General features: G+C 43.0%; 1 protein-coding gene and 1 pseudogene across 1 annotated transcript; one reads left to right on the plus strand and one right to left on the minus strand.

Annotated features, from left to right (window-relative positions):
- Positions 1-493: 493 nt before the first annotated feature.
- LOC127315020 (uncharacterized) lies at positions 494-13363 on the minus strand. The gene is made up of 2 exons (XM_051345563.1): positions 12734-13363; positions 494-802 (listed from the first exon to the last, which is right to left on the minus strand). The coding sequence occupies exons 1-2, from the start codon at positions 13361-13363 to the stop codon at positions 494-496; spliced, it is 939 nt and encodes a 312-aa protein (XP_051201523.1).
- On the plus strand, positions 2048-2942 carry LOC139833091 (uncharacterized; annotated as a pseudogene).
- Positions 13364-13645: the final 282 nt, after the last annotated feature.

A 13645-nucleotide genomic window follows, 5' to 3' on the forward strand; every position in this document is an offset into this window, starting at 1 on the left:
CACGTGTTCGGCTTCTTCTCTAGTTGGACCGTTCTCGTCACTACCGATCCGACTGCGGGGTGGTGTTAGAGTATATTATGGTTTAGTCATATTATGTAGTTTAAGATTGTAATCTGGATCTATCTCTAGGTTTCTTGGAGACCAAGCCTTGTACCCCTATTTAAACAGCCCCATGAGGCTCAAATCAATACAACTAATATTTCCGTTATTCATCAAGCACGAGTCATAAAGTAGATAATCAATGGCAATTGTGGATGGAATTTTCGTCGCTCGAATGTGCACCCTTCATCCTTTTCGTACTTCTAGTCCATTGAAAACAAACAGAGAAGCCGTATGTGGATGTGTAGCTAAGGAATTCCTTCATATTTTTAACTCACTTGTAATGGTAACATTAGGAACAGAAGAAACAAATGTAAAACAACACAAGACCAGGAAACTAGATTGCCTAAGTTATAGATCTCTTGGCCCGCACATCACTAACATAGACCAAACCTTAGCCGAAAGGCAAAGTCGACCATGTCACCTTCAATGAGATTAACGCAAACTCGGTCTTTATATTTTGAGTAACATGTCCATGGATTTCCGCCTTGAAGGAGCAACAATGTTGATTGGAGCTAGACGGAAGTGCGCCTAAATTAAACTTCAAATCCAAATAAGAATGGCTCGCTACAGCAACCACGGACCTCTTTAAGCCACGTGACTCAGCAGTGGCTCCATCAAAGAGTATCATTTCCTCAATAAACCCACCATTCAAACAAATGAGAGACAAATTGAAACTACTTTGGACTTCCAGTATGAAAACCTCTATGGTTGCCTCAACTACATGCTGAATACGCGAGAAAGTTATGCCATACGTTCCAAAGTCTCCAGGGGTGTCCAATTTGAATGTCCGACCCGATGAGAAGTACCCGCCTAACGTGGATGCGCCATGGAGTATTTGTAGGTTATCTTTTTCTTGTTGGCCTATTTTGATCCTCGTGTCATATTCGATGAGAGTAATGTCCATACAGTCCCTACCTCTATCCCTCGCTTAGGTCCAATCATGGAGATGAGAGAACCTTGCTCCACGGCGATGGGATCATCCCTGCTAATGTTGACGACGTAATTAAGGAGCGGATCGAGTTCATCCCGTGCAACAATGTATCCATAGAGCTCTACACTTGCTCAGCTGATCCCCTAGCTACCTTAGCAATTTTTATGAGCTACAAAATTTGCCAAGTAAATATAGATAATAGTTAAGTAATGCTAACAAACCTATTATATCTTGTAATCACAAAAGTATAGCTTGTACTAGTTTGTTCGTTTTCATGCCTGGACCTCGGAGGATGGCCACATACGTGTACATTTTTTTTTTCTTTTCTCGCGTCCTGGCCTGGCCTATAATACTGCACTAGTTTGTTTGTTTTGGGCGCCGGCCGGCAAGATGTCGACGTAATGCTAGAGTTACGGGCTGATCTTTACCTCATCATGGCCGGTCCAAGCTCTTGATGTCATCCCAAGATGCCACCAGAATTCAGCACGATTGCTCTCTGATCGGGTCAAAAAGTCCCGATGTCATCCCAAGATCGACGTACCAAAGTAACACGACAGTTGACATGCACCACCAGGAGCCGTGGATTAGGCCCATTCCCCTGCCCGGCGCCGCCTCAGACTCAAATCCTCCCTCGATACATTCCCCGTCTCCCTCCGCACCCTAACGTCGCCGCCTCCTCCTATTGCCCCCATGCGCCGCCTCTCAATTGCCTCGAGGCCTCAACTATCTTCTTCCATGGCATATCCTAGACGAGCTCTCCCGTTCCTGGCGGCGTCGTCCAATCCGCCTGTTCCCCGATCTCCTCACCAATGTCGCCGGGACATGGCCGTCCTCAGCCGCTCGTTACGAGGAGACGAGTCTCCTCGTAAACGTGGTAGATGGAGGCGCATTTGGAACCGGTACGTGATCCCTGATCGCCCGACTGAAATCGTTGCCGTCGAGGACGACGAAGAAGACACACACAGAGACGACGAGTATGCTACGAACAGCATAGAGGAGAGCAGCAGCCACCGTGATGGTTCCATCTACACGGGCCTGGGTTACTTCTACTGGAAAAAATACCTCCACGTCGCCGACCGTGGCGAGACTCGGCTGGAGCCGATGATGTTCACGGATCCCACGCCAGATTGCGGCCGCTACATTGGAGATTGTTGGAGACATAGACCTACCGGCATGCTGCAGATTTTCTCGATACAGGTGGCTAAACTTCCAGCCAACGCTGGCTCGGTAGAGCTCTATGGATACGTAGCCACGCGCGATAATCTGGATCCACTCCTTAATTACATTGTCAATATTAGCAGGGATGATCCCGTCATCGTGGAGCAGGGGTTCTCTCGTCCCGATGACTGGCCCAAAGCGGGGGATAGAGGTGGGGATAGACTGTATGGAAATTACTCTGGTCGAATACGACATGAGGATCAAAGTAGGCCAGCACGAAAAGGATGACCTACAGATACTCGACGGCGCATCCATGTTGGGCAACCAAGGCTCATGGGGTTGGCCGTTCAAATTGGACACCCCGGGAGACTTTGGCACGATCGACATAACTTTATCGCGTGTCCGGTCTGCGGTTGAGGCCACCGTGGAGGTCGTCATACTCCAGGTACAAACCAGCTTCAATTTGGCTCTCGTATGTTTGAGTAGTGGGTTTAAGGATGAGCAAATCATGCTCTTTGATGGAGCAATTGCTGAGTCCCGTGGCTTAAAGAGGTCCGTAGTTGCTGTAGCGAGCCATTCTTACATGGATTTGAAGTTCAATGTAGCCGGACAGCCATCGACTCCGGACCAACATTGTTGCTCCTTCAAGGCAGAAATCCATGGACATGTTACTCAACACATAAAGACCGAGTTTGCCTTAATCTCAGTGAAGGTGACTTGGTCAACCTTGCAGCATACAACAATGGCTTAACCTGCAAGGTGTTCTTTTTTTTATAGCATTAACACCGTTATTGTTTGCTTAATAATCATCAAAAACATGTCTTAATGGAGTGGAACCCGCTCTTTGCTCACTTCGCGCACATGCCAGCAATGAAATCTAGCAGATTCAAGGATCCATCCCCTAAACCTCACCGCCAACTCCATCGCTCGGACTACACTGTTGTAAGTTGGCTGCCTGCAACGAAACAATTCAGCCGTGACGCACCATTCCTGTTGGCATATCCAAGGAAGAAGACAAAGCCCGCAAAACCACCGCTCTCCATCTCAGGCAAATAGGCTTTCTCGGAGTCCAACATTTTCATGCCTAAAATTTCTGTTTTAAATGCATCTCCATAATTATTTTCTCAGGCTCAAATGGTGCTTCCTTAGACCTGGGGTTTGATGTTGGGGCCTCTGTGGTTCTCAAATTTATACAAATATAGAGCAAATAAATCATGTGTTAGACATGATCTTACTCTCTTCGTTCCATAAATCAAGTCATATGTTAAAAGTCAACATCGTGTAAGTTCGATTAATTTTGTAGACAAAAAATTAAACATCCTCAAAACCAAATCTATATCAATAGAACCACTATATGAAATATTTTTAGTGTGTACTTGTTCAATATTGCAGATGTTTAATTTTTATGTATAAGATTGATATTGTTGACTTTTGATTAAAAGTATACGTATTGTTCGATGTACATGATGTAGTATCGATCACTAGACAGTGGAGGGATGTCAATCCTCACTCGATCATTACGAGGCGATTATAAGGAGTATAATACGTATCATTAGATTACTATTATTCGTTAGGTCGGTTGAAAAGAGGTCAATTGTCTTCTTTTTTATGATTGGACTTAGGTTACATTCAAACAAACAATAGTTCATATACGAATCTTTTAAGATATATATGGCGTACAATTTCTGAATAGCATATTGGCGAACATTGTGCGTGATTTCTATGCAAATGTAATATTAAATTTCACATGAAACACATATTTTAATATCCGTACATAGCAGGGAACATGGTTTTCATTGATTTAATTAGGTATTCAAATTCTCAAATACAATTAAGGATATATGGATGAAGATACAATAAAGCCTTTGTTTCCCGTCATACCTAATCACTTTTACTAAATAAGTTAAAGAAATTCATGAACATAGATGCTTGCGTGTCTCCTAATAACATGCTCGAAGGACGACCACGGGGTGAATCTGTATTCCTTACTAGAATTTTATGAGGACACTAGCATGTGTGTGAAGCGGGGACACCGCACATGTATCGGTGCTACTCCACCATGCTCATGTTTTGACAAATAGTAACCAAAAGTATCATTGCGAATGGGCAAATAAGGATGTCCATACCCAAAAACAAGACATGTTAGTTGAACTGTTTTTCCATCTTCCGGGAAAAAGAACTGAACATAAAGTCCGAAACTTGAGCCATGACATTATGTCTATCCTCCCTTCTCGTTTCCCCAGTTATCATCCGTCAAAAGATCAACAGAGAAGCCACTACGAGGATGTGTAGCATGGAAATTCTTTCATATTTTTAAACTAACCCTCGGTGCTAAAATGCTGAAGAGAGGAAAGAAATGTGAAACAAGTGCAGCTAACGCTCTGACTATTGAACATCCATGGGAATATTCACTTTGGCTCATAGGAGCATTTGCTCCCATTGTGTGAATCTACATTTCGAAGTGTCAAAAAATTCTAAACTAAAAATTTTCATGTACATCTACACATTTTATGTTCGTACACAAGTTTTCAAAAAAAACTATAAAAATTTGTGGCTCCAGTAAAAAAGACAAATTTTGATGCTATAACACGACTACGTACAGGACATTTTTTTATCTTTTTTGTACACGTCACATAAAATGTTGTTTCTCCATGAAAACTTGTGCACTAACATAGAATGTCACGATGTACAATAAAAAAATTATGTCAGAATTTTTTGACATTTTTAAAATTATTTTTTAATTATCTCTACTATTAAGAGCAAACTGGTGAATGCCTGGTGTCACATTTTCAGGATGGACAATAATACCCCCCACGTCCAAAAATTACAAACGACATGCCACCCCGCACTCCCTCCAATCCTCTCCTAAAAACGCTCTCACCTCGTTGTAATCCCAACCGCATACCATAATCCTAAAAACGCTCTAACCTTGCACGCCCTTTGTTTTTATTTCATATACAACAAACGATCTAACCATATGCGCCCTTTCCTCCCTGACCAACGAATTGGCTAACAAACTTGGCATATCCAACAGAGTCGGCACTTCTTCCCATCGACCTCCGAGTATATCAACGTGATCAATCTTAATAGAGGCGCTATCTTCCTCCCTGTACTAGCGCCATCACTCACGGGGTTATTGTTTCCCTTTTCTGGAGATGAAGTTAGGTAAATCCTCATGGAGGCGATGGGGCCGGTGGCCGGTGGAATAAAATCGGGAGAACTGGAAGCGCGCGGCAGAGCATCAGGCCATCAAAGGTCAAAGCCAATGACGAGCAGCGCCATCCTCGCCGGTCCTGGCTATCTTTTTTCTCATAGAGTCTCTCTACTGACTGTCCCGCCGCTGGCCGCTTCAATGTCAATTCCCAAGGGAAGCCGCTGCGCAGCTTCGTTTCTGGAATTAGCGGGTTGGGGTTCATGGAGGAATGGTACGGCAGCGGGAGCTCATGGTGGAGGCCAAAGAAGATGGTGGTGGGCAGAGAAGATGGTGCCACACCTCATCGACCACACCCCGAGGCGAATCACCTTGCCTGATTGGCCACAATGGAGGAAGGTTGAGAGAAAGACTGTTGGTGTCAATAGTGAGACACGAGTGAACCTTCATTTTGTTTTCTTCCAATCTGATTTTTCTGCATCTTCTTTTTTAGAACTTCGCTCTTCGCCTCATCCTAAATAGTGAAAAAAAAAATGTGTGCTCATGGTTTTACTGGAGAGTGGGGAGAGATGTCTTGCCTGCCCGTCAGATCCTCTGCTGAAGGATTAGGCACTCGAAGCCTCATGTCCACTTATATACTTCTGAAAAAGCTTGGCGGCGACCAGCTTGCGGGTGACGAGCGAACAGAGGTACAGATGTAAGTGCACTAAATTAAAATTTTCTTGTTGTTTAACAATTTCACATTCGTTTCTCCAGCTCTCTATCTACATGGATATGCTCTGAAATGCTTGTTCCTGTTGTACATTGTTATTTTGTCAATGACCACAAGCAGGTAAATTTCATGTTACACTATGCTAATTTTTCTCTCTTTCACTCATATTTTTTATGACTATGGCTACTATACCAAGATCTCTCGGCCATATTTTTGGTCTTTTTTAACTTATACACAACAGATGCTGACTGCTGAGATTCTATAGAATGGCTTGCCAATGATCATATTACCTAGAGAAAATGGCAACCAGAGTAACTGATTCCCTCTGTTTAGGGACTGGGCTAGCAGATGAGATGATTTTTAGCTGGTAAGTATCGACTAGAACCTGTCCCACGGGAAGCCCCTTGTTGCAAGAATTCAAGAACAGAAGTGTGTGATTGTTTATTTACACCTATGAAGTTCTGATAACACATGTAGGCTTTTACATACTCTTAGAGGAAGTTTTCACCTCTTTGCAAGAATTCAGGAACAGAAGATTGTATTCATCCCTTCGACACAGAGAACGGGGTTTCCACCTCCTTTAAAAAAACAATGACAGATTTTTTGTTCATTTACAAGATCAGCCTGGAAACTAATGATGTTGTTGCATGCAACATACAGAGGTATTCACCTGAAATTGGTGGTACTGAAATGATAAATTTCACCAATCAAAAGCTATGACCTTTATGTGATTTTGAAAGGTAAGCATGCATGTGCATTGCCAGATGTTGGTGATATGTTCGGTCTGGATAGTTAACGAAAGTACGATGAGGTTGAAGTATTAGCCAGTATATTAGTATATTAGGAGTACATATATTATCCACAAAGAAGTTGCTTTTATGGCCAGGGGTGTGAATGGTGCTTCGATGTCTTCCTAGCTGGCTCTGCCCATAGCAGGCTCAACGAGCTGCGTCCATGGCAAACTCTACGAGCGAGTGGGAGGGCGCGAGAAAGTTCCCCTGCACGCGAGGGGTTTCCCGCAGGCGAAATGGTAGCTCGGCGCACTCTCACCCTTTTGTTTCCGTAAGTGGAATATGAAGGGGTGGTTTCAGTTTTTTGCTCATTGTATTGTCATACATATGTTTTGTTTGAGTAAGTAATTCAGATGAATTAACTGTTCATGTGCATTGTGTTTCTTTGGTGTGTTGTTCTATGTGTTACCGGGAGTAGTGTTAGCAACTCTGAACTCATCAAACCAGGTACTCTTGTTAAAAGAAACAGATACCTCTAAATACTATTTTTATGCCAAGAAATTCCACCTTCTTATGTAATATTGTCAATGTTGTGTCATTTACGTTAGTAGTTAGTATTGTTTGTAACTTTGAAGTCGTCACCTATGTCTCAGGAATTTTGCACTATTTTGCATATCGTTGGCAGTAGAAGAAACTTACAACTTTGATTTATTTCTCAAAACGTGCAGGCGTTCGACATCTTGGACCTCGAAAAGTTTGCTGCATTCATCCACAAGCTGGCCGCCGAATCACTATGCGCAATCTGCTTCAAGCTGTATATTAAGATATGTTCATAGTTAAACCTATTACCCGGCCATTGATTCATTCTTTTTGAAAGTTGGGTGAGCGTTGGACTATTGTGGAGCAAGGTGATGTACTAGGCGTTGCTCCTAAAGCGTCTTGGGAAGTTCCAAGGAAAATCTGCGATGTAAATCTCTTTCAGAATTGAGCACCCTTTTTGTTCGATTTTTTGATTAAGGGATGGCTCTGAAGTGACATAAAATTTCTCTTCTTGGACATGTTCACAAAGATGTATTATTTCATCATATGTTGTAGTTTATCAAATCTTAGTGTATGAGCAACTACTCAGTGTTTCAGTTTTAAGTTGGTTTTAAATGAATGGTACAGGCCTTCACGTAGGTTTAAATCTATTCTCAAACCAGATGGGTTGTTAGAATTTGTAGTTCATTGTATATCAGTTAAATGTGTTAAATCTCACTACCCGAGTTTTCATAGTTTAACTACACTGAAGCGATGTAAATTGGGTATCATGTGATCAGTTCAAGTCCACCTATATATCGGGTCCATTAAATGATATTGTCAAGTTCACTGTACCTGAATATATTTTGGCAGTATTCCAATTTCTGTAGTACTTTGTGTCAATTAATTGACATATATATTATCTACTCAAGTTTAGATGGTTTTTATGCAGCCGTGAGCCTGGATGAAGGGATCTATTTTCTTTATAGCCATGCGCGAGCATTCAACTAATATTATTAAAATATCAAATGCGCGCATGCAGCGAGTAGATCTTAGTTAATAAGAGATCAATACTTTTGCCTATGGCGTCCACTTATATCTTTTATCAAAGTACACTTGTTGGACAGTTGAATCTCAATGTTTCTACAATACTATGTGGCTATCAATCATTTATATAATATTTAGATGTGTGGAAAAAATGTCACTTGATGGACCGTAGTGACATGGGCATTTAACTAGACCTGCGATTTCATTTTCGTCGTAGCAACATACGAACTATGTGAAAAATGCATAGAGATGACGGGATCCATGGAACCCTTTTTATTTTTATTGAAATTGACTTTTTAAGTTTCAAAAAAAATCCAAAGAGAAATTCTGGATGTTTATAATGATGTATTCTATGGTTTTGCCAAATCGTAAGGCGAAATAGTTTGTATTTCATTCTACACAAAAATGACAAAATACTTGCAGATCTAGGAGTTTTTGAATTTTACACTGTTCATTACATAGGAAATTTATCATTTTTTACGCCGCCCTGAATACTTAATAATCCGCATTGGTATTTGCACACATGTAGAAATTATCATTATGTATATCTAAGATTTATTTTCAGAATTTTTTACAACTTTAAAATATTGATTTCAATTTTTTTTTTTGAAAAACAGGCTCCATGGAGCCCTCCTCCATATTGACGCTCTTGTCGGGCTATAAGAAGCCTATGTTTTCATATCTTATATAAACTGTTGGGCTATTTTTAGTAGTTAAATGAACTGCCGTTTTCCTCTTTTATATGAACTGTCGTGTTACAGCAGGTCATATAAACTATTGGGCATCTTCATTTTCATCGTCGGGCTATAACATGCCTGCGTTTTCATTTTCGATGAGCCGCCACATAAAGCTATGCATTAAGCACAATAATAATTGATTTTCAACGTAGTATAAATATTGTGTTTTAGAATTACGTCTTTTAGTACCATAGATATGAATTTTACCAATTAAATAAATTTTTAAGCCGTGGCGAAGCACGGGCATTCAACTAGTTTTGTATAATAGGAGCATTTGCTCCTATGAGCCAAAACGCCACCTCCACATCCATGCCTCTAGAACAAATATATATACAAGCTTGACTATGGCGCATCCATGGCTCTAGAACGAATATACAAGTCTGGCTATGGCGCATCCATGACCAAGTCACCTTCACTGAGATAAATGCAAGTACTACTACAAACACTTGCTACATTAATACGATTACACTCCAATCTTGCACTACGGGAGAGCTCCAGTATGCCGACGGCCGCCAGCCGTCGGCATAGCAAAGAAGGCCGTCGGCACAGGCTGTGCCGACGGTGACCGTCGGCGTAGCTTCGTCGGCATAGTTCCGGTCGGGGACTGCCCGATCACCGTCGGCACAGACTGGCCGTCGGCACAGATTGTTGTGCCGACGGTATAACCGTCGGCATAGTATTTCAAAATTTTCAATTTTTTTTTTGAAAAAAGATTAAAAATATTTTTTTGAAAAAATATTTTTTTTCAATTTTCTTCTTATTCTTTTTTACTTGTTAATCTTTCACAATCACACTTACACTTAGTACATCTAATCTTAGGTCAAATTGCACTTGTATTCAAACTTCCCAGTTGGTCACCCATCCTCACACTACTTCTGCCCCAGCACGCTTAACTTCTTGGTTCTCTTCGGATGAGCTTCCATGAAAGAAATGACGCCCTTGTTATTAATACTACCATATCAATCATATTAACCCTTTGACCGTGCTGCCACATCTCTATATTTTTGAATTCTAAATAATTACTTAAGTAAACAACAATGAATATATATAAATAATAATAATATAGAATTTGAAAAACAATTAAATGATTTAATTTTTGTCTTTTTATTTAATATGGAATAATTAATATCAGTAAATACGAATTTGGCAAATAATATATCTAAATTGATCAGAAAAATAAGAGGAATACAAATATGACATCCATATCATATTTTGAACCTACAATTTAATTTACCCAAAAATCAGGAGCAATAGATCAAGTACCTCTAGTTTAAATCTGGTTGACTTTATCGAAAATGAGGTGGGAAACGGCCTCGGCATGGCATAGTTTGCCGAAATGAGGTCATATTTGGCACGTGTGTGGGTCCTAGGATGGGAAGTAAGACCCCGGATGCGGATTTTTAATCCGACCCACGGGCGACCATATTTTCATTTTTAGCGTGCCCAAACGGTTTTTATTTGTGAAGCAGCTACATGGGGCGCATTTTAGTATGACGTGAAACCTCCGTGCGATGATAGTAGACCACCTACGCACCACCTATCACATGGCATATACACGCGTTAGCTATTTGAGAACTCATGCAGCTTCCGGCGGTGTCCCGCGGATTCCGCTGGAAACTGACCGGATTTGAACTAGGGCTCAACTATCCGTCACTCCAGAAATTCCGGAAAAAATGTTTTTAGTTCTACGATGCATCATTATATGTGCTAATTTTTATCCGTTTAGTTTGTTCGCGAATGGGTGCACCCGCACGCCCGGTACGGCGATACCGCATGTCCCGCGGTCCCTGTTTTGGCCAGATGGCAATTTGAAAATCCCACGGAGCCGCGTGGCGTCATTTCATATGTCATGGTAACTATTTCGTTTGTCAAAACTAGGATGTGGCAATTATTTTGGAAAACCCTACACGAAAAGAGCTATCACATCCGGAGTTCTATGGATTTCAGGGGAAATGGGGTGCGAAACGGCCTCGGCATGGCATAGTTTCCCGAAACAAGGTCATATTTGGCACGTGTGTGGGCCCTAGGATGGAAAGCGAGACCCCGGGTGTGGATTTCTAATCCGACCCACGGGCGACCATCTTTTCATTTTTAGCGTGCCCAAACGGTTTTTATTTGTGAAGCAGCTACATGGGGCGCATTTTAGTATGACGTGAAACCTCCGTGCGGTGATAGTAGACCACCTACGCACCACCTATCACATGGCATATACACGCGTTAGCTATTTGAGAACTCATGCAGCTTCCGGCGGTGTCCCGCGGATTCCGCTGGAAACTGACCGGATTTGAACTAGGGCTCAACTATCCGTCGCTCCAGAAATTCCGGAAAAAATGTTTTTAGTTCTACGACGCATCATTATATGTGCTAATTTTTGTCCATTTAGTTTTTTCGCGAATGGGTGCACCCGCACGCCCGGTACGGCGATACCGCATTTCCGGGGGGGCTGTTTTGGCCAGATGGCAATTTGAACGAAGTCAAAAAATCTCACGGAGCCCCGTGGCGTCATTTTATATGTCATAGTAACTATTCCGTTTGTCAAAACTGGGATGTGGCAATTATTTTGGAAAACCCTTCACGAAAAGAGCTATCACGTCCGGAGTTCTATGGATTTCAGGGGAAATGAGTGGGAAACAGCCTCGACATGGCATAATTTTCCGAAACGAAATCATATTTGGCACGTGTGTGGGCCCTAGGATGGTAAGCAATACCCTGGACGCGGATTTCTAATCCGACTCACGAGCGACCATTTTTTCATTTTTGGCGTGTGTGAAAGCCATGAAACCTCGAACATTATAGCTCATTTCTAAGAAAATTTATTTAGGTATTTGAAATATTCCATTTTTGATATTTTTCTATGATAGATCTTGTTTTTCTGCAAAATTTGATATATTATACTTATTTTTCTCAGTTAGAATGATTTAGTTATGCTTTTTTGAAGACTGCCGTTGAGAAATAGGAAAAAGCTATGCCGACGGTTTAACCGTCGGCACAGTTCTGTAGTGGAAAAAAAAAGAAAAAAAAGTTGTGCCGACGGCCAGACTGGTCCTGTGCCGACGGCTAGAGTTGTGCCGACGGTGACCGTCGGCACCTCCAGCCTGTACCGACGGCCAATTTAACGCCGACGGTCATCCTCGTCACCGCGCTCCGGAGGCTACTGTGCCGACGGCCCCGACATTTGGCCGTCGGCACATCGCCTGGCCGTCGGCGTACGGCAATTCTCCCGTAGTGTTGTCACAAGTTCACGGCTCTAGGCGGCCTAATAAGTTGTTAATATCTTAGCCTTGGCCCTGGCATCACATACGGCGAGGCATGGCAGGAAAACCTTTATTATCCAGAAAAGATTGCAGGCAGGGTCGACCAAGTCACCTTCACTGAGATTAATGCACACTCGGTCTTTATCTCTTGAGTAACATGTCCATGGCCCTCTGCATTGAAGGTGCAACAATGTTGTTCGGGACAAGATGACGGTGCACCTACCTTGAACTTCATACCTAGAGAAGAACAACTGGTTACAGCAACCACAAACCTCTTTAAACCACGTGACTTGGAGATTGTGCCTTCGAATATCCTGATTTCCGTCTTATACCCGCTTGTCAGACATTTGAGGGACATATCGAACATTTCTCGCACTTGTAGTATGTGAACCTCCACTGTCGCCTCGACAGCACAGTTGATACATGCCACGATCATGTCGATCGCACCAGAGTCTGTGGGCATGCGCAACGTGAATGGCCGAGCCGACGCGTCCCAGAACTGAAACATCGACGCGCCATCGAGCAGCTGCAGGTCATCCTCTTCGTGCACGCCGTTCTTGATCCTAACGTCGTATTCCAGCAGACTGGAGTCCAGCATCTCGATCCCTCTCCTGGGACCGGACATGGCGATGAGCGAACCTTTCTCCACAATAACGGGATCATCCCTGCTGATATTGACGACGTAGTTAAGGAGCGGATCCAGATTATCCCGCGCCGCTACGTATCCATACAGCTCAACTACCGAGCCGGGGGCATCCGCGGGGAGTTTGACCACCCGTAAGGAGAAAAACTGGAGCATGCCGGTGGGATAATGCGTCCAGCAATATCCGTCCTTGTGAAAGAGGCAATCTGGTGTGGGATCGGACATTGTCGTCGCCTCCAGCCGAGTCTCGCCACGGTCTGCGATGCGGTAGTCTTCTTTCCAAGGATAGTGATCCATGCCCCTGTAGATAGAACCATCACGGTGCATGCTTTTTCGAAGTCTACTGTAGTCCCTGGTAGCTAATTCCTCGTCGTCCATGGCCTCTTCTTTGGGCTCCCCTTCGTCGTGGGCAATGATCTCGGTCGAATGACCGTCGGCCGCGGTTGGGTCTTCCTCGCGTCTAGTGATCGCGTGCATAATCCGGCTCCATCTATCTGTTTTAGTAGACTTATACTCCTTATAATCGCCTCGTAATGATCGAGTGAGGATTGACATGCCCCGGGACGCCGCCGGGAGCGGGAAAGCTCGTCGAGCGGATGCCATGAAAGAAGAGAGGAGGGGAGGTCGCGACGGAGATGAGAGGCGGCGCATTGGGGTTGG

Source organism: Lolium perenne, chromosome 7, assembly GCF_019359855.2.
Source record: "Lolium perenne isolate Kyuss_39 chromosome 7, Kyuss_2.0, whole genome shotgun sequence".
Taxonomy (NCBI): domain Eukaryota; kingdom Viridiplantae; phylum Streptophyta; class Magnoliopsida; order Poales; family Poaceae; genus Lolium; species Lolium perenne.

Coding starts and splice junctions, on each gene's coding strand:
- LOC127315020 (XM_051345563.1), bottom strand. CDS start 13,363: ATGGACGACGAGGAATTAGCTACCAGGGACTACAGTAGACTTCGAAAA. Junction 803..12,733: donor CTGTCGAGGCGACAGTGGAG/GTTCACATACTA, acceptor GCAACCATAGAG/GTTTTCATACTGGAAGTCCA.